Source organism: Pezoporus wallicus, unplaced genomic scaffold (genome assembly GCF_028554395.1).
Source record: "Pezoporus wallicus isolate ANWC-B61680 ecotype Strahan unplaced genomic scaffold, APGP_CSIRO_Pwel_v1 scaffold_13239, whole genome shotgun sequence".
Classification (NCBI taxonomy): domain Eukaryota; kingdom Metazoa; phylum Chordata; class Aves; order Psittaciformes; family Psittacidae; genus Pezoporus; species Pezoporus wallicus.
The window spans coordinates 1,027,869-1,051,776 of record NW_026642052.1 but is presented as its reverse complement, the minus strand read 5'-3'; the positions used below and the strand labels follow the sequence as shown (position 1 = coordinate 1,051,776).

General features: G+C 38.6%; 1 protein-coding gene across 2 annotated transcripts in view; it reads right to left on the bottom strand.

The window, feature by feature from the left end:
• The window catches only part of DOK7 (docking protein 7), a 63,731-nt gene that overhangs the window by 14,890 nt on the left and 24,933 nt on the right, over nt 1-23,908 (bottom strand). For both annotated transcript variants that reach the window (XM_057426671.1, XM_057426672.1), the window contains exon 8: nt 2,002-2,044. In XM_057426671.1, the coding sequence (XP_057282654.1) occupies nt 2,002-2,044 (43 nt within the window). The remainder of the gene's footprint in view (nt 1-2,001; nt 2,045-23,908) is intronic.

The following is a 23,908-nucleotide window of genomic DNA, read 5'->3' as shown; positions in this document are numbered from 1 at the left end:
TGGACTGCTACACTAGAAAATATTATAACTGTGTATTGGGTCATTGTACAATTATTCATGACTAGTGGTATCTTGCCACGTACGTGCTCAAGACAGGTTTCAAATGCAGTTACTTCAAATTAGCATGCACTTATGTTTCCTCAACAACGGATTAAAATATCATGATAGAGAAACATAAGGAAGTTTTAATGCTGTTCCTTTAGTCCAACAGAGCTGCTGTCAGTGAACTTCAGTTAGCGGCTTGGATTAAAGACGGTGGAAGCAAAACATTCAAAGCATACAGTATTATTTTGAAAGCTTTGCAATGCCAAGTTTAATTATACTTGAAATGGTCACATATACAAAAGACAATACTTTAAAATGAAATATCTGAGGATAATAAAAGTACAAGGAGGCAGAGAAAACATGGGTTTGTGTTCTGAAAAAATAGTGTAGTATTGAAGAATAAAGTTTTACAGGTACATGAGAACATTTGGGGGATGAAAACCCCACAAAGATAGCTCTGACTTAGTCACTGGCTTTGGATGTGCATTTGCCTAAGGGAAGTATTCAATTCTTAAACAATATTTCCCCAGTGTACCAGACATGAAAACCCACCCACTTGAATTTCTTCAGTCTTGTATCTTCCTTTTCCATTGATCTTAAAATCTCTCCTGAATTTCTACATTTTCAATTTGCTTACTGATAGGTTTTATCAAAACAGTTTTTTTTAGCTGCATGAATATCCTGAGATTAAGTTTTTGTCAGATATTGTTTGAATCCACAACTAATTTGCCACTGAATTTAATGTAGAAACAATATTGTGCCCACCACTTGCAACTATAGACCCAAGACCCCGTGTATTTACACACACTTTAATTATAAGTGCTCTGGTTGCCTTGGGTTGATTAGAGGAATAGAAATCTGAGTAAGAGAAGGAAGGATAAAATTAATGTTCCAATTTGTGCTTCTACTTATACCTCTATAAATCAAAAGTAATCCCACTGACTCAAATGGAATAACTAGGAACAAGATCTGCTAAACGCTACTGAGACAGACAAAGTAATAGAGTGACTTATAACCTTCCCCAGAGACACCTCCTGATCCTAGGTATCTCACTGGATTTGCTCACACAAGTATCAATCGGCTTTACTTCTGCACATATTTGCACAGGTTTTTAAAAGTAATAAAGAAACCCAAGCACAAAGGGCTCTTTCTTGAGTACCTGAAACAGGCAACTTGAGAAGTTTAACGGATCTGATGAATTATCAAAAAGCAGTCTAAGGAATATAAAAACATTTAAGATACTAAACAACTTCTTTGCTCAGATCTCTCCAAGGTCTAAGACAGAGACAGTAAACAAAAATAAATTGTTATGAGATATTATCTTTAAAGTAAAATTAGGATACAAAAGGTGCCAGACCAGTTCGGCGACATTAGACAGAGGACTCCAGATGACCAACACATTCTACTGATAGGCAAGTTACAATGCAAAGGTATTCAGCGTGTTACCTTTTCCTAAAGAACCTTTCCAGGCCAGATACTCAGCTTCCTCCCTTTACTGACTTTGCTAGTTAAACAGCAGTTCTACCGACATGAGAGAGGCATCTCCATGTTGCCCCTGGTAAGGATCTACTCCTGTGGGTTTGTGTTATTTAGAAAACTGGGTATACACACTGAACATTTAAGTCAAGTTCCCTCTTGGTGCTAATATAGCCTAAAAAGAACACTTTCTTGACATTTTTAGACTGTAAGTAGAAAAAGCACTAAACAACTTTGAGCCTCTTTAGATTACAAAAGGAAGGGAAAAAGGAATACATTAATCTTTGAAACAAAAATTACTACAGATTAGAATGTATTTCAAGCTTGTCAGTCATGAATTGTGGGAGCAAAACCAACCACAACCAGGATGCCTCTCAATATAGTCTTTAGTTCTGCTTCCATAAATCTTCTGTTTCTCTCGTCACAATTTGAGTCTAAAACATTATTCTTTAACAAAGCAAGTAACTAAATGGCTCCTACCTGGTGTAGCTGGTAAGACTCCAGACTGCAATATTGCTGTTCCCTAAAGAAAACAGAAAATTTAGAATGAAAAATCTTCTCAAGAAATGGAAAAAAACTTCAAGAAATATAGGAAGAATGACAGAGAAATCACTTCACCAGCACAAAAGCTTAACAAGTTGGTTTAAAATCCAGAGCAGACAAAAAGCTGCTCAGACCTGAAGGTATTCAAAACATGGACAAGTTACCAAACCTTCATGTACCTTAGCAAAGGCTAACTAACTTGGCTTTGGATGCATTGCAAACACTGTAGCAGGCATGATGAAGGTTAGCATTATTAAATCAGTTCTGAATTAAACAGGAAAAAGTAAGAAAATTCGATATTCAGAGGGATTTGATATCAAGTTGGAGTAACAGGATTAACAGATGTCTATTAAGGCCATGTCTATATTTGCCTAAAATGGTAGGTGCTGTAGGCAGACTGAGTCCTGGGGTACTTCAGACTCGGCTCCAACCAACATTAAGGTTAAATTGACTTCATGCTGCCTACAGATCCCACCTGTGACATGAGAGTCTTTTTCTAGAAAAGCTTTTTGCTATCTCAGATGTTTCACATTATTTATACCATGGTTATACAACGGCAGCTGGGGTACATCAAAGCAGTCATGCACAGAGTACCAGCATCCATTCATACTTAAGAGTAAGTTCCAAAACATTCTTGCAGGCCAGGACTCTCCCCAGCTATACTATCTATGTCATTCAAAGCTGATCTGGAGGATACTCTGGCACTTCCATCTCCAGACGGTATCAAGGCTGCTCTTGGACTGCAACATTAAGGTGGGCCGTGAGGTCAGTCTGGTTTGTCAAAGGTATCTACCACTCTGCCAAAGAAATCTCTTTTATTTCTTCAATCTGGGTGAGAAGAGTTTGTCATCATGATTCACCCTCTGACAAATAAATGTGTCTTTTGGGCTTTGAAGTGGAAAATATTATATACCCGTTGGAGCTGAGCAATAACATTGCTCAATTCCAGAGCAACCAAAGTACATTTCCTACTGACACCAGACGGTAACTTTCTTCTAAACTCTCTTCTAAACGCACAGACTTGTGACCTGTGATAACTCTCAGTTTCCTTTGCTTTCTTACAAGGTGGTGGCTTTTCAGATACACATAAAATTTTACATATGCATAACATATGTCTTCCCCCTATACAGACACTGCATGACTTCCCAAAATTTCTCAATAGCAAACAAAATAGATCACTTATTTATTATGCATGCAGAATTTCGAGCTATACTAATTCCTGCACATTTTCTTAAGATGAGTGTTTTAAGACATAAAGCTCCTTATACGGGACCATCACAAAAACCTGTCAGTTAGCAACTAGGTTCCACTTCAGGTAAAGTGGTAACGCTTTCTTTGGTTTTGATGTGCCTTGCAATATACCAGAAAAAAAGTATTAGAAAAGATTAGACTGCTTCTGTTTCAGCCAATAGAATATTCATTGAAAGAGCTTACTCGGATCAGCTGGGGAGAGGTAAGGTTGTTTCTTTTTGTAAATACAGTTTTGAAACCCACAATACAGAACATCTGTCAGCAATGGAATAACACACAATCGACAAGAGGTTTCCGCCTGATCCCATTGTAAACATGGAACCTATAATTTCAGTATTTACTTGAGCTTTTATGTTAGCTGTATACTTTAATAGGAGACATTGAATTCAAGCAACTGGTTAAAGTCAAAGTTAAGAGAGGGGAAGGAAATCAGAATCAGGGCAAAAATTACATTTCTGAAAGAGAAAAAACATCCCACAGCATTTCAAGAAAAAGGGCATTTTATTAGTTTAACCATAGTGGATGGTATTTGTTTCTCTAGTTACTGTGTGCCACCACAGAAGTCACTGCTTTTACTGGAGAATATGCAGAAGTATCTGCACAGGCAGAGGACTTTAGAGTCCACTACAAGCACAATTCTGTATATTTAGCTAAAAATATTTTTCCCTTACAATAGAATTATGATACTTCTTTTTTTTCTATTTGTTATTTATAGTAGACTTGAAAAATGGTGTGTTGGTTTTTTTTTCCCTGTCACCAGTAACATATCAGAGGTTTACTAATACAGCATACTTAAACATAACTTCCCTGACTTTGGTTATGTCTGTGGATGTAAAGCAGATTGTGAAGGTGAGAGCTGCTAGCTTACTTAATGGAGTAGGAAGGGGCAGACTGCAGCGTTGAAATACATGAAGATCAAATCTTGCTAACAAGAAAGGATCTTAAAACTTTCTGGCATTTTTTTATTTTGCCTTTATATACAAATCATTTCTTTGGGGGAGTAACTCATGGAGTTTGGGGGGAACTGTTTCTTAATTATTTGAGGAAGTCAATCAAAAATTGTTTTGCAAAGGGAAAATATTATCTTTATCTTCCTCGCCTTTGCCTCTAGATTCATTAGTCTGCACAGCCCTGCTGTCATTCAGTGCATGGGCCTGATGCATGAAACTAGATAGCAAGCTGGAAAAATATTTTTAACTTTCTTTCCTTAAATGCATTAACACATCAGAATATCCCAAATTATGGCAAAGACTTGGATAGAAATAAAGGATAGAAAGCTGAAAACCTGACAGGAGATTGAAAGTTTTCTGAAGAAAGAATAGCATTTTGGTTCTTTATTTATACATAATCTGCCAGAGACAAGTCCTTTTTCATCATCACAGATGTTATGAGCAACAATAGCACAAAGAAACAAAGAAGAAACTGAATGTTTTTATGATTAGTGTTCTTCTCACCATATAGCAAAGTTGCTATTTGCAAAATAGTTCCTACTTGCTAAACAGCTCAGCTCCCTCTCTAAATTCAAGTTAACTATTCGATTTACTTGCAAATTGAGTTTTGCTGGTTTGCCCTTCCCTCAGTGTTGCACAAGTACAGCAGTTCTGCAAGAATGAGGATTAAAAAGTCAGCAATGCCAAAGTGCTAGAAACATTTCAGTTGCAGAGATATTTTTTTAGTGATGTGCTACTTAATGCAAGTTAAAATGAATCAGTGGGACATTCTGTCCTGTGCACAAGAATTCAAGCCATCACTTGTCTTTTTTCTGCGCACACTATATGACATGGAAATAACTGGAAATTAAAGAGTGATGATTTTGTTAACGTAGGTACAGTTTGTTCAAAAATGGAGTCTTATTTCGTGCCTGGAGCACGTCACTCCTACAAAATAAATTCTAACAAGTTTTTCATAAAAATGTGCAAAATAGATAAGATGAGAAAATTTATAAAGGCTGGATATAACATCAAATAAATATACTTTAAAAATTATTATTGGAAGATTTGATTATACTTGAAAGAGATGCAAGAAGGCAAACAAGCTAGATATGTGAAATTACATCAGATGTGGGACTGATAAAATATCATTGAAATTATGGGGAATGGGGAAAGAAAGCAAGTAACGAAAGAATCAGATGTGATTAAAAACCTGAGTCTCAGATAATAACAAAAATAAACCCATATATAAGGTGGCTTTTCCAGGCTACAAGATTGTTGTCTTCATTTCCATTCCAATAAATCATATTCTATTATTTCTGCAGGCCTCCTGCTGCAGTCCTCTAAGGCAGAGACTTCACCAACTTACAGTAGCTACCACTAAGGCAACTCAGTAGAGAGAAAGGTATCTCTTTTAATTCTACAAAATTCAGACAAAACATGCTTTTGTCTATAGCAGAAACTTTTAAAATTATTATGGCATCATGTACAAATGCAAATGCATGGTTTTCAAATTCTAAATATAACACATATGTCAACCTATTGTACGATTACACCAAAGAAGAAAAGGGGTAAGTGACCTCACTCAAATAGTACTCTTTTATTATGCCTGCTGTGATATTCTGACAATAGCTAACAAAAAGAGTATCTAAATCCTGCATATCTCATAATATTACTGTTGTTAACATCTATTAAGTTAAATATCTTTTAATGTAGATTCTTTTATCTGTGATGCAAGAGCCGAGTGCTGAAGTATGTGATGCAAGGCTGTAAGTTCAAACAACCTCATCACTACAACACCCACAGTAAATGGATACGTACCTCTTGTGTATCACACATCATGAACTACATGTCCAGGGCTATTTTAACTCTGGTAATGATCAGGCTGCTGCCAGATGACATTCATTATGTTCTGCTTCCAAATATCTTAGGTATGGTCCAATGATAGATGTTAGGAGAACCCACTAGTTCAATAAGCTGGATGATTATTCATAGTTTAGTTCTGTTGCCCTAAACAGCTAAACAGAACCTAAGCCTTGGAATTTATTTCTGTGTGTGCAAACAACCATCATAGTACATAATCATTTTCACAAATGGGATTTTCTATTTCTCTGTGTGTATTTAGTATATCTTTTTCTTTCTGTATATTTTTTATTTTAAAGTTTCATTTTATTTCAAAGTTACATTCATGTTCTATTTCATGAAATATAGGATTTACCAGATCAGTTCTCTTTTTAGAACGTTACCAGACACAAATGCTGTCCCATATAAAGAGATATTAAAAGCAGTATGCCTACCTTTCTCTATATACTCAAACCACTTGCAAGGACTGCAAACCCAATTCTGTTCCACAGCTGCTAACAGGAGTTTAAGGCTTTGGACACAAGATTAGTCCCAAAGTCCCAGTATAAGCTCCACAGCAAGGATCAAAGATATTGTACAGTGCAATTTCCTATTTTTCTCAGATTCCTAGTGGGAAGAGGACTTACAAACTGCTTTGTAAAACTACTTCCACGGAGTAAGAAGGAGCCAGGAGCTTGTGAGTCAGATGGAAGAAAAGAAAGAAAATATTAAGTCTAATCCCTCCCATTATTGGCTCTAAGGGTATGAACTGATAGATAATCGTTCCAGATAAAGCATGTATTTTCAAAGAACAAAACCACTTTTGTTTCATAGTTTTCCTCCTAAAAAGGAGGAAACCACACTTCCAAGAAAAAGTAGATCAGTTCCTGTAGATTGTAACGCTGAGCTGGGCTCCACCACCACCGGCAAGAGGAATGAGATGCCATTTGCCTGATAACTGTCAACATTTCAGACACACCTCATCAGTCACAGCTGATGCAATTCTCTTTGTGTATCTTTAGAAATAAATCTTTTCTTTCAGCTCATCTAAGTTTGGTAGCTTTTTATAGCTCCATTTTTCTGAACCAGTAAGAACTGGAGTTCTCACTACAGGAAAGACATGGACCTGCTGGAACGTGACCAGAGAAGGACCACAAGAACAATCAGAGGGACACAACACCTCTGAGCACAGGCTAAGAGAGCTGGGCTTGTTCAGCCTGGAGAAGAATCCAGGGAGATCTTATTGCAGCCTTTCAGCACTTGAAAGGGGCGTATGAGAAAGATGGGGACTGACTTTTTTAGCAGGGCTTGTAGCAATAGTACAAGGGGTAATGGTTTAAACTAAAAGAGAGGAGATTTAGACTCAATATAAGAAATTTACTTTCTTTAACAATGAGGGTGGTGAGGCACTGGCACAGGTTGCCCAAAGAGGTGGTAGATGTCCCATCCCTGGCAGTGCTCAAGGCTATGTTGGACAGAGCCTTGAGCAATCTGATCTAGTTGAAGATATCCTTGCTCATGGCAGAAGGGTTGGGCTAGATGACATTTAAAAGGCCCTTTCAACCCAAACATTTCTATCATTCTATGATTTTCAAAAATAATTTGCTTTAGTCTAAGCTCTCGTATAAAATTTTGCCCCAGTCTGCGTCCTCAGATTGGAACAAGAGAGGCCAATCATAAATAAGTGGCTCTTCTTGTTATGAAAGAGGAATTTATACTAAAAAATAGAAGCAACTATTTGCACGATGGGATTTTTATTCAGCACGTATAAAAATAAGCTCATAAACAGAGAGGATAGATTGCAACAATGGTCAGCTGCTTAATTTGCATAGAGAATATGATCTAGATTTTTGCACTCTCCTCCTTTATTTTAAAGCTATTGTTCAGTATCAGGGCCATGCAAAACATCCAGTTTTCCAAGAGGAAACCATTGAAATTATGACTCAAAATCCAGAGGATAGTGCCTGAAAAGCAGAAACTGTGAAGCAGACTTCAAAAACGAGCAAACACTCCCATGCCTGCCGCGTATTGGTGGTGGCCCTTCCTGACAATCCCTCAGAATGCTTCGTGCAATTTGTGCGCACAGGGAGGCAGCAGATTACGGTTACATCGTGTGGTTTATGAAAATAGTGCCTTGAACTGCCAGCAGCTTCACAAAGGAGCAAAGGACTCAGGGAGAAATCCTGACTGAAGATTTTGAAATCAGCATCACAAAAACTGAAGCATCAGCTGCTTTTAGAAAATGGAGAAACCTTGACCATGTCTGAAGTTCTGCAAAGCTCAGGTATCTCAGCAAAAAGAAAACAGTCCCTAATGAAACTGATAGGCAAGGTACTTTCCTCACGAGGATTAAAGATTATGAGTTATTCTTGGAGCAAATCATCAGAAAAGTTTAAAGCTGGAGTTCTCCAGCTGCCACAGGGAGTTCCCAGGAAAGACTGATAAATACAGGCACGCAGAGCAACCTTTAGAGGTTATCTGCTTTGACAGGCTGCTTCACAACACCTAGCAGTTGATCAGGTTCTGAGCAAAAGATATGAAATTATTAAACTCCACAACCTTTCATAACAGCCCCTGTCCGTGGCGTGCTTGAGGTGCAGGGCTCCAGTTTCAGCCACAAACTTCTGATTACTCAGCTTCATGTGTCGCAAGCCAACTGTCGGCTTACAGAAAGACTGCTGAAGTCAGTTCAGAAACATCTCGGTTTGTTCAGCCAAGCCCCAACATCAGCTATTTTGTGAAGCATGAAGCTGATGATTTCAGTGGCACTGGCAAGCCATGCTCAGTGTCACATTAAAATGCACCTTCTAAAACCTGTGGGGTAATCACGACTCATCTACAAGTTACAGGTGTTGTTTAACAACAAGAGATGGGAAAGAACCAAAGAATTTCCTAGTTCTAGATTTGTGTACCCATCTTGTCTCTCTCCTGCTTGGACAGACAGACTCTTAGTTGTGATTCTGATATGCATCTTTTGAGAGGAACCTTCTGCTCCTTGCTGTGGGCTTCCCAGTTGCCCACAGTCAGGAGCCATCTGGCACCCACTCCACAGCATGACCATTAGCTCAAAAATGACATGCCTTGCCTTCAGCATACTCTGAAACTGTCTGCTCAAGGGACAGAAAGAAAAGCTGGGCTGAGTCCTCTGTCACAGGTAGCACAACAGCCAGTACCTGGGCCCAGCTGCCCCACCTCCAGCCTGAGATAAAAGCCATCTCCAGCTGCCAGCCCTGAAATTCAGATGGTAGGAGCCTTGGTTGCAATGCTATAGGCTCAGATTTCAAGCTCTGCTACTGATAATATATGGGCATGGGGAAGCTGACACAGCAACAGGGCACATGATTTGCTTTTTTTTGCTTTTCAAAACCAGACGTAGAATTACTGCATACCAGAGTCACACTAGGATTATGCTGAACAACTGGGCTGTAATGCAATTACATGGTCACATATCACTTTTTTCCACAGGACATCTGCCTCATTCACTGCGCGAGAGGGACACACATGCGTGGGTAAAATCAAGATGGGACGAGCAACTGTAAATCTGTCAATTCCTTAACAGCGAGGGGCTTAACTTTTCAACCAAAATAACATCCTTTTAACACCACATACATATCTCCTATGGACAAAAGTATTCAGATAGAATTCTAGAGGAAGCAGCTATGCAATACCCCCCAGTGCATCATAAAATACCTGGTGTAAACACACCAGTGATGTTTGTGTCTGTTTCCAGGCACTACTACAAGTCAAGCTTGCATACTTGTTAGACAAAAAACAAAGTCACAGACATGTCCAGCTGGCCCAGAGCAATAACACTCACTGCAAGCTGATAGCAAAATCTGAAGGCACACGACACCAAACCACCACAAACTGTCCTAACACCAATATCAGCCAGACAGATTGTGATTACAAGGAAATGCAGCAAACCACAACAACTTCAGCGTAAATACAATAAAGAGACACTGTCACCTTCATCAAACACAGATTTGGAGGTTGTCTTACTTTTTTTTTGGTGAATTTAATGAATTTCACGCTGTGTTTCTCATGATTCTTCAAAAAAACTGGTCTGATGGTTTCAGGTCACGCAAAATTACTGAATGCTCCTGTGAATTTGAGAGTCTGTCCTACTTAACCACAGGTGAAAATCAGAGCGCTGGTTTCTATACAGGTAGCACTTCATCATTTCAAGAAGTTTTTGTAAGGACAGATACAGTGACAAGCTGCAGAGAGAGATAATGCAGTAGCAAACCCTCTAAGTAGATCTGTATAAGCAACTCAAATGAAAAGGGGGACACTAATGATAATATCATCTAAGCTTCCTGACAGACCTCACAGCGCAAAGACACTGGAACATGATCAGAACACATTTCAGTCCCAGTTCATAATACAGGAGGGCTTTTATAGCAGCAGCCAGGACTAGGCTGAGGAATTCAGCCAGCCAGAAGAAATGGCTATGCCAGACATAGCAAATTGCCTCCAAGACCAATTTTAATTCAATTTATTAGATAAACATGGACAGAATCATGCAAGAGTTAGCAGGCAGGAACTAAAAACAATTCTTCACGGAAAATAAAAACACCATATGCAAATGTCATAGGGTATATTCGTCAAACTTGACAATTGGGGCACAGCATCTCCTGGTTTCAGAACACAGAATGCTGAACAAATACAACTATGAATTGACGCTAGATATATAATAAAATGCATTAAGATCAGCCTCTGCTGTTTCATCTTTCACTAGATCACAATCCAGTCATCTCATAACAATCATTCTGCCATTCAGGACATGAAAGACTCTTTATGCAATTGCCATTATACTAAACCATCAAAAACACTCAGCTCAGAAATGATAACTTCTTTTTCTCCATTGTGACGTCTGAGATGCAAGGCAGATAACCCTGCTATAATCTAAAGTTCAGCATATCATATATTCTTAGGGCCAAAATAAAGATGGCTAATTCTTCCAGGTATTAAGAATCAGGTACATTGTTCCCTCTTACTCCTCAGCTGAGCTGTCATAATTTACAGTAGTGGAAGATATATTCTGAAATTTTATTAAAAGGAACAATTTTTAATTTAAGCATGACACCCATCAAATTTTCTGATTTAAGATTTTGTTGTCAACTTTTTAGAGATGTTTTCATAGCAACATTACATTCCCTGTCCTTTTAGTTAAACCCCTTCTCCTAAGGTATATATAGAAACTCCTGCTGTAATGCTTAAGCAAAAGAGTTCAAACACACATTTGTCCTGACTGTTGAAGGTTCAACAGTGCGCCCACAGCATTGTTTAACCATCCTAGGATTCTGTGATTCACGTTTTCACAGGTGCACACGAGAGCTGCTTTTCAGAATGCAGCTGACTAATAGTATGTACAGTAGCTTTAGCCATGCAAAAAGATGGATGTGTTTCTTTTTACCAGACAGAGATGCTTATGAACAGTAAAAATCAACATTAACTATAATAGGTTATATATTTGTATTCTTACAGAAAGATAGTAAAGCTGCAGGCATCTATGGCAACAGCTGCATTTTAACATGAAGACTATTTTTAACTGAAATCAGTTCTGATAATTGGAACAAAAACATCTTTCCAATTTACTCAAAAAAATCTTTTCCTTTCTTTCTTCCTTTTTTAATAGAGACTGGCACTTCTAACTTCCTACTGAGCGATGGAAAAAAAAGCAATGTACACAAAGTCAAAGAGGCTTCAATTCCATGTATTCTGGCTTATATTTCATATATTCCAGTTTCCAACAGGGGGTAGCATTACACTTCTACAAGAACATTTGATATTTAAAATACACTCAGTTTCCCCACATTTGCCAGTCTGAGCTTCTTTGTACAACAGATCTGCTAATTTCCACTCATTCTGCACCAAGAAAAAACCACTGAAGGAAGAAACTCCAGCAAAACTACCATACTATTGGAAATAAGGCTCAGAAGGGGTCCAAACAGGTATGAGCATCCCAGACTTGATTTTACCATAAGGCTAACAAGCACTGTGGTGTTTTCATCTCATTCTTCTTGCTCGGTGTATAGAGGAAACAGCATGTAGACTGAATGCAACACCTCACATGATCCATTTCTATTTTAAAGTTCACAAGACTAACTGTGCCACCACTGAGCATCTCAGTACTGCAGAAATACCTGTGAAATTAGGAGGGCTTTACACATGGGAAGTGTTTTTCTACATTCTCTTAGAACCGTGCATCCCAGTAGACAGGAGTTCTGCTGCAGCAGGAGTCCTGTTTAGCATGAAGCTTGGAGAGACGAAATATAAATGAAAAGGACAATCATTAACAGAGACACGTACATACACATGTTCTCAAAGATATTAGGATAGCCTTCCTCTCCTGGTTAGCAAAGGAGCTATTTATGGCAAATTTACACCAGAAGAGATGTGTAAGACGAAAAGCCCAATAAACTTTTCATTTCTTGACACTGAGACATCCCTTCTCTGATGAGGAAAGGGGATGAGCTTTGACCAATGTGCATAAAAGATATTTTACAACTTTTCTATGAAAAATAGTTCTTATGCCACTGTACTGACAAGTACAAACATCACAGCTGTTCTTGTCAGAAAGCTTCTGATTAACAGAAAATTAATTACACCGATTATACAAAAGTGCATAAGGTATCCCTTTTACTCAAGTTTTCTGCCTGCAACAGGATTTAAAGTCCGAGTCATCTATTCAGGAAGAGAAGGGATTCTTTTCTTCAAATAGCTTAACTACAGCTGCAGTGACAAGCAGTAAATGGAGAATGGCTCAATTGTGAAAATATTTCAGAAGCTGGTAAAGTGAAATCTCAGCTGTTAGAGACAAATTAAACCTACCTCTACAGGTTCTTACAGATGGAGAAAGTTTATGCTAAGCCATTTTGAAACACTCACTTAGGGACTGCCCTCAGAAAAGTCTTTCCCTTCTTCTACTTCCCCCAAGGAACATTGTTCCACAGTGTGAGCTGAACTTCTGCTTGCACTAAAAATACACTTGGGCCTGTTTTGTAGCCAATGGAACTATGCCAATTTACATTAGACTAGTTATTTGATTCCTTCCTTCCAGCCCATTCCACATAAAGACATGAAGAAAAGGATCCTTGTTATAACCTGTGCATCCTGCTCCACACAGAGAGAACTAGAGTGGACTAAATTATGAGCCTATGATGAATAAAAATCAAAGCCTTGCGATATGATCTTCTCACTCACTTTCCTTCTTTTTCAACTTCACATTTACGGCTAAGGCTAGTCAACTTTTCCCAGAAAAAAATTATTAGCAAGATAATCAATGAGAATAAGTAGAAAGAAATGGGTGGAATGAGAAGGACAAATAAGGGAGAGAAAGCTCAAAATAGTAAAATTAAGACAAGTGTTTTCCTTTATCCCCAGCCCATCACCAAAATTATGGTTTGTCAAAGGTAATGAAACTATAATTAAACTGCACAGCTTAAAGGATACAGATACTTAACTATGCATGGGGGCTGCTCACAGGCTTCTCCTGTATCAGAGAGCACTGCTATATATTATTAGGTATAATTATTTCTGTAGTTTTCCAAAGCTTTCTATAGTCGTTATCTCCATAGCACATGTGTTCTGTTTGACTTTATGTCTTAAGGAATGAGATGAATTGGCAAAGTTCAACTGGAAACATCTTCCGTGTGCTACAGAGGATGCAAGTATACAGTTGCTAGCCTCGATATAGCCCACTTAGCACTTCTCTGTCCTTGTAGTAAACCAGAGCTGGAAAAGGTTTATATTTCCTTAATATTTTCCAGGCTCAGATTTCTTGTACATTCAAAATTGCTTCCAATCAGCATTGAATTAGCAGAGGATTCCACAGAATCCAGACTACTGCAGAGGATGTGGTTAGGGGAGAGGGAACACAGCCAGAGTTCATGCCCCACTGATTCCCAGCTGTTGAAGCAGTCATTTCAGTTGATTGGCAGCTGGCTGCTGCAGTTTATATTGCGAATAGCCCAATATCCTCATGTGACAAGACTCAGGAGCACAAAGTCAATTTTAAAGCCCCTTTTCCATCTACCCTTTGGACCTGTGTGGGATTGAGCTGCTCCAGAGAAAGTCTTGAGGACTGCTTTCTTTCATCTACGCTTTAGGAAAGGGAACATGGAAATATAGAAAAGATAACACCAAGGAAGAAAATAAAAGCAGAGCTTGTATGCGGTAAAGGTGCTTTACTGCAGCCTAGAATCTGTATGTAAGACTCTGGTATTCACCTGCTCCATCCTGGCTGTCATTTATCACATGGATCATGTTAACAGTTGCTTGTTTTAATCTTAACATTCCCATCCCACCCGAGGAAGCTGTCTTTTACAGAGTACACAATACAGAATACAATATACAGAAATTGTGAGTTGTTACAGATACATTGATGCATCAAACTTCATCAAAACCAGCTTTTGACCTACAAAAGAAAATTAAAAATTATTGCATCAAAATAATTTGCAAAACTGGATTTGATGCAGCGTACCTATTCATAAGGATTCAAGAAAAGAATACACGAAGAAAAAGTAATACAATTATGCTTTTCATTCTTCCTCTGCTGTTGTTACAACTTGGCTTGAATTTCAGTCATATCCTCAAGCATGTTCTTGAAATCTTGCTCCTTTCTAAAAGCTGAAGAATTGCTTAACCCTAAGGCTAATCCCCATGCTTAGAAAGAACAGATTTTCAACTGCCATGTCTTCAGTTGTAGACTTTCTGAATCCACTGAGTGCACAGGTTTTTGCATTAACAGCTTCTTTCCAGTAACTGCAGTTCTTGAAAGACACCATTGTTTGAGTTCAGCTTCATGCAAAAGAATTCTGTTGAAAGAACGTATTCGGTGCCATTGCTCTGTGATCTTTCATTAAATGGAAAATGGCTTTGAACTGGTTGTTAGGTTATAAAAATTAGTGATAAAATTCCAAGCATTCAAGAAAAAAAAAAAAAGAAATAGTAAAGCAGCTGCTCCATTCTGGCAGGTTGATTTTCTTCCTTAGTTCTCTTACTAATGTGTTCTTTTTCGGTCCACAGTTCACGCAAAAGACAAACAACATATTGTCTCTTACTGCAGTTTGGAAAACATCATGTTTACTATAATCTTCAGCACTTGCATAGAATTGTCCACACCCAAAGTACTGCAGAAACACCATCCCATCCATTCTGACAACAGCCTTAGGAAGTAAGCATTATAAAGACAGACATTATAAAACTGCTTAGGCTGAGGTAAGCTGATCAGAGCCACAATAATCAAGCCATAACTCAAAATTCCTAGATCAGTCCAAATTTTGAGCTTCTTACCTCTCTTTCACACCCTGGGATTCCCCCCTATTTGAAGTGAGACAGTGGCCAAACACCATCATCAGCACTTTGCAGATTCCCACCAGAAGTGAACAACTAGTTTTATAACACAGCACACAGGTTTGTAAAATGCATCCTGGCAGGGAAAGAACAGCAAATTTTAGTACAGATTCTTTCTCTGTTTCCTGAGGTCCAGAGCAATCAACCCCACTCTGGGACAGGGATCGAAATCTGTCTCTCAGATGTCAGAGATTCATCTTATTTTTTTTAACACACATGCAGCCCAATTCTCTTATGAATCAAACATTTTAATTATGCTGATTTCAGTGGCTTTTAAGAGTGCCAGAGGAAAGCCTACTAAGTCTGCAACAAGGCTTTTGCTGATCTCAGTCAGGCATTTTGGTGAGGACTGCACGACTGCATGAGAGGTAAATTTGGTGGTCCTGTCTATTACGTGGACTTTTAAAGAATTCCCCTTCTTCTATTTCTAGACAAGTCCCTAGCATTTCAGCAGAAGCTTCATAACTGTGCATAGTAGAGCAATACATAAAATCGCACGGCAACTTTAAAACAGTTCATCCTGAAAACTGGCAGGCAGTTCTATACCAGAACAGAAATTCCACATTTTCTAAGTCTACAGCCCATGGGAAGTATTCATTCTGTTCTGAGCATTTAGATATTTTTAAGTGATTCATTCCTCAAACTGGTTTCAATGTATTTTTTTTGCTATTCAGTGGATTTGTTGCCACACTTGCAGTTTTCTTGCTAGCAAATGCCAAAACCGCATTACCCACATGGTGATGTTGTTATCATATTATTAAACTTCACTAAGCCAATATTTGGAAAAACTAGTTGCTGTTTATGAACGAAGTAATACAACCTGGTATAGGGTTGCACAGTTATATTAGAAACAGTAAGAATTTGCCTACATCACAACCTCTACACAATCAATACCTTAAGGAGCTAATCTTAGTACAAGTCCATGTGGGATATTATCAGCCAGACAGTAAGTATTTCCATAGATATCTTGAAGCAACAAATATATTGGGCATCTTGAATTGCCAAAAGTAATTCCACTCGCATATCTTACCATGGGTTGTGGACAAGTTTAAGCATTGTTTGTGTGATTGTGTTGGAACACATTTCATCCTTCTAATTTGCATTTTTCCAGTTTTAAGTGGCTCTGTCAAAAAGAGCTAGTGGGAAAGGCTGCATCCCTGCTGTGCACCCATTTTCAATCCTCTCATCTACTCACAGTGAGCTGCTGTCAACCCTCCAGACATCCCATCCGCATGATTGCTATCCTACTGACACTCGCCAATTCCTTCCGAGCCGCGCAATTACTCTGATATCAGTGACTGTTAATCAAAACAGAATATTTTCCACGTAGCCTTTAGTCCATCATAAAACTATAATGTTGGTAGACATGACAAACATTTTGCAGAAATGCAAGTCAAGGAACTGAGGATTTTTAAAATAGCTTTGCTCATGGTCTTGCAGAAGGAGATGGACCACAGGGGAATCAAACCTAGGAATTTTAATCCAGGGCTGGTGTTGGAATTATTTACTTCCTACTGAGTACTGCTCAATTAATTTGTGCTTTCCTAATGTCTTTTTGGGGCTTCTTTTTCTCCAGGTGAATTTTACTTTCTCCCTTCTAGAAAATGAAGGTAGAAAGTGTCTGATAACACTTTACAGGATTTTGTAGAATTTTTCCAGAAGGACGTGGATTTTTATATAGAAAAAGAAGACAAAGGCAGAAAAAAAAACAACAAACCCTTCCATTTTTCTATCTTGGCCATGTTTCAAGCAATCTGATGAGTCTCTTTACAACGGGATCAAAAATAAAAGCTTCACAAACCCTTCATTCCAAAAGGAGTAATTTTTTCCAGCTTTTATTGTCAGATTCCTCTTTCTTCAAAACATTTCTTTATCTCTCTTCTGAAAAGCTATTGCTTCCAAAGAAGAAGAAGTAGCCATCATTTGCAGCAATAATAAAAGCTATTATCAGGTTTGATTGTATTTAGGAGAGGAAGTAGATCTTCTCATTTGTTCATTCTAATGGGTATAGAAGGTCAATACCATGGTTTATCGGTATCTTCACTGGCTCTCTGGCACAAAAGCAATCCAGCAACACTTCTGCTTAGTACCGAAGAATGAATCCTACTGAGCTATGTTGGCTACATTCCCTCCTGCAGGAAAGATGCTCCCTTCTCTTGACATTTTTATCACTTCACTTACCAGTGCTTCTGTGGTAGGCAAATTTTTTCCCACTACAGACCATAGGCTGTTTCGTTTAGTGCCGGATCCCAAGAAGTGCTGAGAGCTTAATTCTTGTTATTCAGAATTCAGATTAGAATCCTTTATTCTTAGCAGAAATGCTGTGGGGATTCTTTCCCAGAGAGTATCATCAGTATTCTTTTTTAAGGTAAGAGGAAAGGCAGCTTCCCAGAAGGCCAAAAAGCAAGTCAGATCTGGCATGTCTTGTTTTTTACTGTGATATCTCAAATCCAAAGTCACAGCCAAAAGTGACCTCCTCCATGCAAGACTTTGGAAGAGCCAGATCAGTTATATGAGCCCTTACCAGCAACACCAAAATAAAAGGAAGCTAGGTCTCACTCACTTGACTGCTTGGGAGTGAAGCCTGTTGCCAACCATTATAGTATTGTACAAAGTAAGAGTGGCAAACTGAGAAGAAAACAAGATCTTCCTTCCCCTGTGAACTTCCAATAAGCAACATCTCAACACAGTGCATGAGCAGACCCAACAGCACCTTAGTAAGAGGATGGGAGCTAATTCTGTGATAGCCTTGGGATCATGGCCAAAACTACAAAAAGAAAGACAAAACAAAACAAGCTCTAAGCCTGACACTACACCCACCTGATTTATGCTCCTTTCCTCTGCCAGTTTCAACTGGAGAGCATACTGGTGCTCCAGTTTTTCATTTGTGCAGTGCTGTGCACTTTTGTTAGCACAACCAGCTCCAGAAATTACTGCATTTCATAGTCAAGGGCAGCGGCAATCATGGATTTTTTCTATTTCAGAAAAATGTTGTGGAGAAATTGGTGCTCCTAAAGATGCCTTTGAGGCTGTGAAAAGCCAAAAGAAGAACATTACTTTATCGTAAAAAATTTCAGAGCCTTTTACAATAACTGTAATGCAAGAAAAATGCGAGATTGCCAAATCATTTTCCAGCGCTGTCACCTCATTTAGTGGTGATACTGCTATGGAAGATGCACCTCACTGCAGGTTAATGTATCACAGTCAGGACTTAAAGAAAAACAATTGGAATTCAATCTTTAAAAAAGAGAGCAGAAACTCAAGTTTTCCAATTCATGCCAAAAGCCAGTAATATCCAGAATCAATGATCAAAGCATATGAGAGCCTCACAAACTGAGTCATTCAGGTCAATAATACCAACAACTGACTTTTAGATTCCTCTGAAGCACAAACTGTTCCTGTTACAGTTTTAACAGCATGTGTGTTACCTAACTGCCCAGAGCTCTGAGGTTAGAGCAGAAAAACAAGTAGAAACTATTCTGCAGCAGATGACAAATGCATCCTCTCAACTAAGGATTTAGATAGCCTGTAGCTTTTTTGAAGGTGGGAGGAAGCATAAAATGTTACAGCATCACGCATCAATACTGTAAAAAAGAAATCTTTGAAAAGAGATTTAAAAGGTGTGTAATTATGATAATCGTGTTCCTATACTTTCAGAGAAAGCAGGGAAATAAACATGCTATGAGATAAACACACAAAGCTTTCAGTCTCCTGGGGAAAGAAGTAATGTCTCAACAGAAAAAAGATAGCTACATTAAAGTGGTATGTAGCAATATATTGTGGTTTCTTTGGTATCTATTGTAATACTATACCAGAAAAGTACCTGATTAAAAGCTAAAAAAACCCAAACATTCCCAGTTACATGGATGTAACAATGTAGTTTGCAGCCTCAATTTCTTGAATGTCACTACACAAGTTTACACCTTATAGGACTTCTCCTTTACCACTTTCAAAAGCAGCATCTACAATGAAAGGAGACACACCATCTAAAGCCAGGGTTAAGGGTTTTGTACAGGATTTGGACGACCAAGGCTGTAGTCCCAACCAAGTTACAAGCTGTTCGCGACCCTGGTTATATCAGTCAGACAAGACCACAAAACAGACCTCAACGCAAGGTGTTCTTTAGAGTTCAAACCCCTTCTCTGCCTGAGGACACACCAGCTTTGCTCTCTAAGGCTCAGTCTCTACCTGGTCTACAGTGCACAGTGGAAACAGCTCGATCTACCCCGAGACTCTACCCCACTCACAAAAGGCTGCATGTGATTACGAAGCCCTGCAGTGACATGGTACTGCCCTGTTAAATAAAACGAGTAAAGTTCCTGCTCAAAGATCACAGTACACACATGCCTTCATTTAAAGTTGTAATGAAAAATAAAGCAGTTTCTACAGAACAGACTAAAAGAGGTAAATTCCCTATCAGCTGAAGAAAGCAACTCCCCATTAAACAGACATCTACATCCCCCCAAGGCAGGTACCAGATTTCCCTCTACTGTATAGGGAACAATTCTTAGCCACTCACCACTGCTACCTGTCAAAACCCTAACCGCTTTTGGGTATTCTGAGCATAACATTCCTGTATTTCTGCTTATACAGATACACTGGGAGATTCAAAATCTGAGACATACAGTTACTGTGCTAGCAGGAACTACACAAATACCTCAAGGGGGATTTGTGTCCATTGTCTCCAAGGAGGTTTTGGTATTTTTAAATCACCAACTAAAGCAGGTGGCTGAGTACAAACACAAGATTGATAATATTGATTGATGGAGTATTGCGTGCAGTTCTGGTGTCCTCAACATAAAAAGGACATGGAACTGTTGGAACAAGTCCAGAGAAGGGCCACAGGGATGATCAGGGGACTGGAGCACCTCCCATATGAAGATGGGCTGAGGAAGTTGGGGCTGTTCAGCCTGGAGAAGAGAAGGCTGCGTGGAGACCTCATAGCAGCCTTCCAGTATCTGAAGGGGGCCTATAGGGATGCTGGAGAGGGACTCTTCATTAGAGACTGCAGTGACAGGACAAGGGGTAAAGGGTTAAAACTTAAACAGGGGAAGTTTAGACTGGATATAAGGAGGAAATTCTTTCCTGTTAGGGTGGTGAGGCACTGGAATGGGTTGCCCAGGGAGGTTGTGAATGCTCCATCCCTGGCAGTGTTCAAGGCCAGGTTGGAGGAAGCCTTGGGTGATATGATTTAGCGCAAGGTGTCCCTGCCCACGGCAGGGGGGTTGGAACTAGATGATCTTAAGGTCCTTTCCAACCCTAACAATTCTATGATTCTATGATAACAGCCACACACAAACTGACTTTCTTTTCTCCTCTATCATGGCAAACTAACTACCAAAGCAATAATCAAGACTGTATTTCTACATACATAAGAACTCCCACTGGCATAAACAGGAGTTTAGGGTGAGCTAGACATATATAAAAGTCATTCCTCCTAATAAGCACATTTTGAGCTGTCAAGAGTGATTTGAGTATAACACTAAGTAGTGTGAAGAGACAGCCATAATCATTCCACATTAATTCTAATTGCAGGAAGATGAAGGTCAAGGGACAAAAAGCAAAGCAAAACTAAAAGCAGTATTTGTGAGATTGAAAAGGACAAAACCAGTTGGAAAATAATTTTATTTTTCAGACTTCTAAGAAAATTTACAAACAATGGTGGTGTAAAAAAAGCAGCCTATAAAAAAGGTTGACAGAATTTCTAAAACTATAGAATCAAATGAAGTTACAGAGCAACAAGCGTACAGTGAATTTCTATTCATCAAAATAGTATTAGATAAGTAGTTGAAAATGCAAGAAGTCTAATAATAAATCTCTACAGCTTACTCAGAATTCCCATAACAATCCAACATTCTGAGTTTAAAATATACTTACAAAACACAATGATTTCATCTCTCCATTCATCTATAGCACTGAAATTGCCTAGGAAAAAATTACATAGGAAAGGCACACCTTGTTTAGTTAGTAAAGAAGGACATTTTGAGCACTCTACAATAACATACAACAGAAAGCAAAACACCCTGCATGCCTGCGAAATACAATATAGAAATAATATAAATAATATTTAGTGACTTTCTGTATGCTGGTTCTATTCTTTATCCAGAGTGAAAAAGAAAGGCTTCCTTGCCCTATTTTCTGTTTGAACCTTGGCACTTTCTCAGGGTATGCTCTACCTATGTTCATCCTCACTCTTATAAGCGAGCGGATGGTTCTTAACCAAATCCATCCCAATCACAAATGCCACCATGCCTCGCACATATGCAAGTCTTCATCCTGCAACCTGCCTCCAACTCTTCACATGCTGAGCTCCAACACACACAGACAACGTGCCCAAATCTAACCTTAATTTGCCAAAGTTTACATACAGGGCAAAAAACAAACCAATGTTTATATCTTTTACTACTGCCACAGACTTTCCTCAACTCAGGGAACTCACTTTAAATAGCAGGCATTTAAAAACCATCAACACAATTTAATTAACAGCTTAGCTTGAAATTGCAAAGGAGCTCCAAACACTAAAGCCTTCCGAACATGAATTTGAATAAACGTAAGAAAACGGAGCCTTCATTAATCCATAAATCAACTCCTCCTGGCCCTAACTACGTCTTAAACATATTATGCTCAGAGCAGAAGGAATAAGAATTGTTTTTTAGTTACAGCATATGGATTTGCGCTTACACTGTATTCAACATGAGAAGAGCTAAAGACCGTGTCCATTAAATACTACTAAAATAACACTTCTTGAGAATTAAGAATCCAGGACAATGTATCCAAAGTTTATTTTTTCCTTTCAAAAGTAAAAACAAGCCCCTGAATGACTGTATTTAATCAGACTTCTTTCCCAACTGCTTACAAATGGGTAGGAAAAAAAAAAAAGCAGCAGCAGATGTGCATATCTCATGCTAAAACAAGAGTTAGTAAGAGGGTTACACGAAATTTGTTTAAATATTGGCAATTCCTGAAATTCTTGCCAACTGATACTGTTGGGGCAACTAGAAACACCATGAAACATGACAGCACTATGCAATGAAAGATCTGGGTGTGTATGTTTTTAGGGTCAACAGTCAGCTAAAGAAATGGCATAATTTAGCCTTCAATGGCTTTGAAGATATACAATGGAATACTCACTTCCAGCTTCCTGTCTGCCACAGATATCAGGGTAAACTCTGATAAGGTCATGTCTAAACTGACAATTCAGATCACTCAGACACATTTAGACTATGTGAGCTAATTGTACCTTTACTAATTCTTTCCTTGCTGCCTATAACAAAGCCATCTTGGAGCTTCCTGATCCCAGAGCAGAGCCTTTCCAGGAATCAGCCTCGTGCATTTTTCTCACCTTCTCTCTAATTACAGGCAGCAGAGACAGGAAGCTATCAGTAGATACACTGCTGTGCATCCCTCTGCCTGCACTGCACAGAGAGCAGAAATGGGAAGCTGAATTAGGCTAGAGGGCTAGTGAGGGACTTTGGTGCAGATGGCTGGCAAGGATGATCTTAGAAAGGAACTGATCATCCTAATGACCAGTGTAGCAAAACCTTATAAAGCCTCTCACACAGGTATGAAGGCAGTCAATACAAATGCATGAAACACTGCATTAGAAGAAAATAATCCCTCAAGTTTATAAGCTTTTTTTTTCATAAGTTACTATATACTTAAGCCTTTTTCATCGATTTATGTAATCTCACATGCTCAACTAAGATGTATGCACTTCAATGGCAGTATTTAATTGCTCAAGCAAAAGTCTCTCTTACTGAATCCCGGTTTCACCCATTGTATAATTTAAGCATTCCCTCTAACCTTCCCAGCCTTTCAACAGCTCACCAACACAAGCAGCTTTGCTGCCTTCTGGTTTAGCAAATACATTCAGAAAAAAAAGTCTTCTCTAGAATGGGTAAAAACAGATACTTTTTTTTCCATGCAATGCATAATTAATGTATGAAAATTACTGCCATAAAAAGCCAAGAGTTTAGCAAGGTTCAAAAATAATTCATGAGAATATCAAAGTCATAGTAACAGATACCAGCAAATGTGTTTAGAAAGGCGTATGAATCTCAGTACTTTAGTGTTTAAGTTGTTATGTGACTGGTGATCAGAAATAGTATTTCCTGCAAATATACTACACTAGTAGTAGACCACTAATGAGTTTTTGTATCCTCCTCTAAAGTATCTGTCACTGTCCAGTTATAATACTGGATTAGTTGATCGGCTATGGATTGCCATGCTGACTTGACAATCTCCTCTTTCCCCAGAGAGAAGCTTCACTAATCTGGCTTTTCATGCAAGACATGCTTAAAGTACAATGATAAAGAAAACAGAAACATCAATAATATAAAAATATGCACTGTGGTCACCTTAAGAGCAGCACATAGAATCATAGAATCACAGAATAGTTAGGGTTGGAAAAGACCTTAAGATCATCTAGTTCCAACCCCCTATTTGACCTCCCTTCTTCTTTCTTT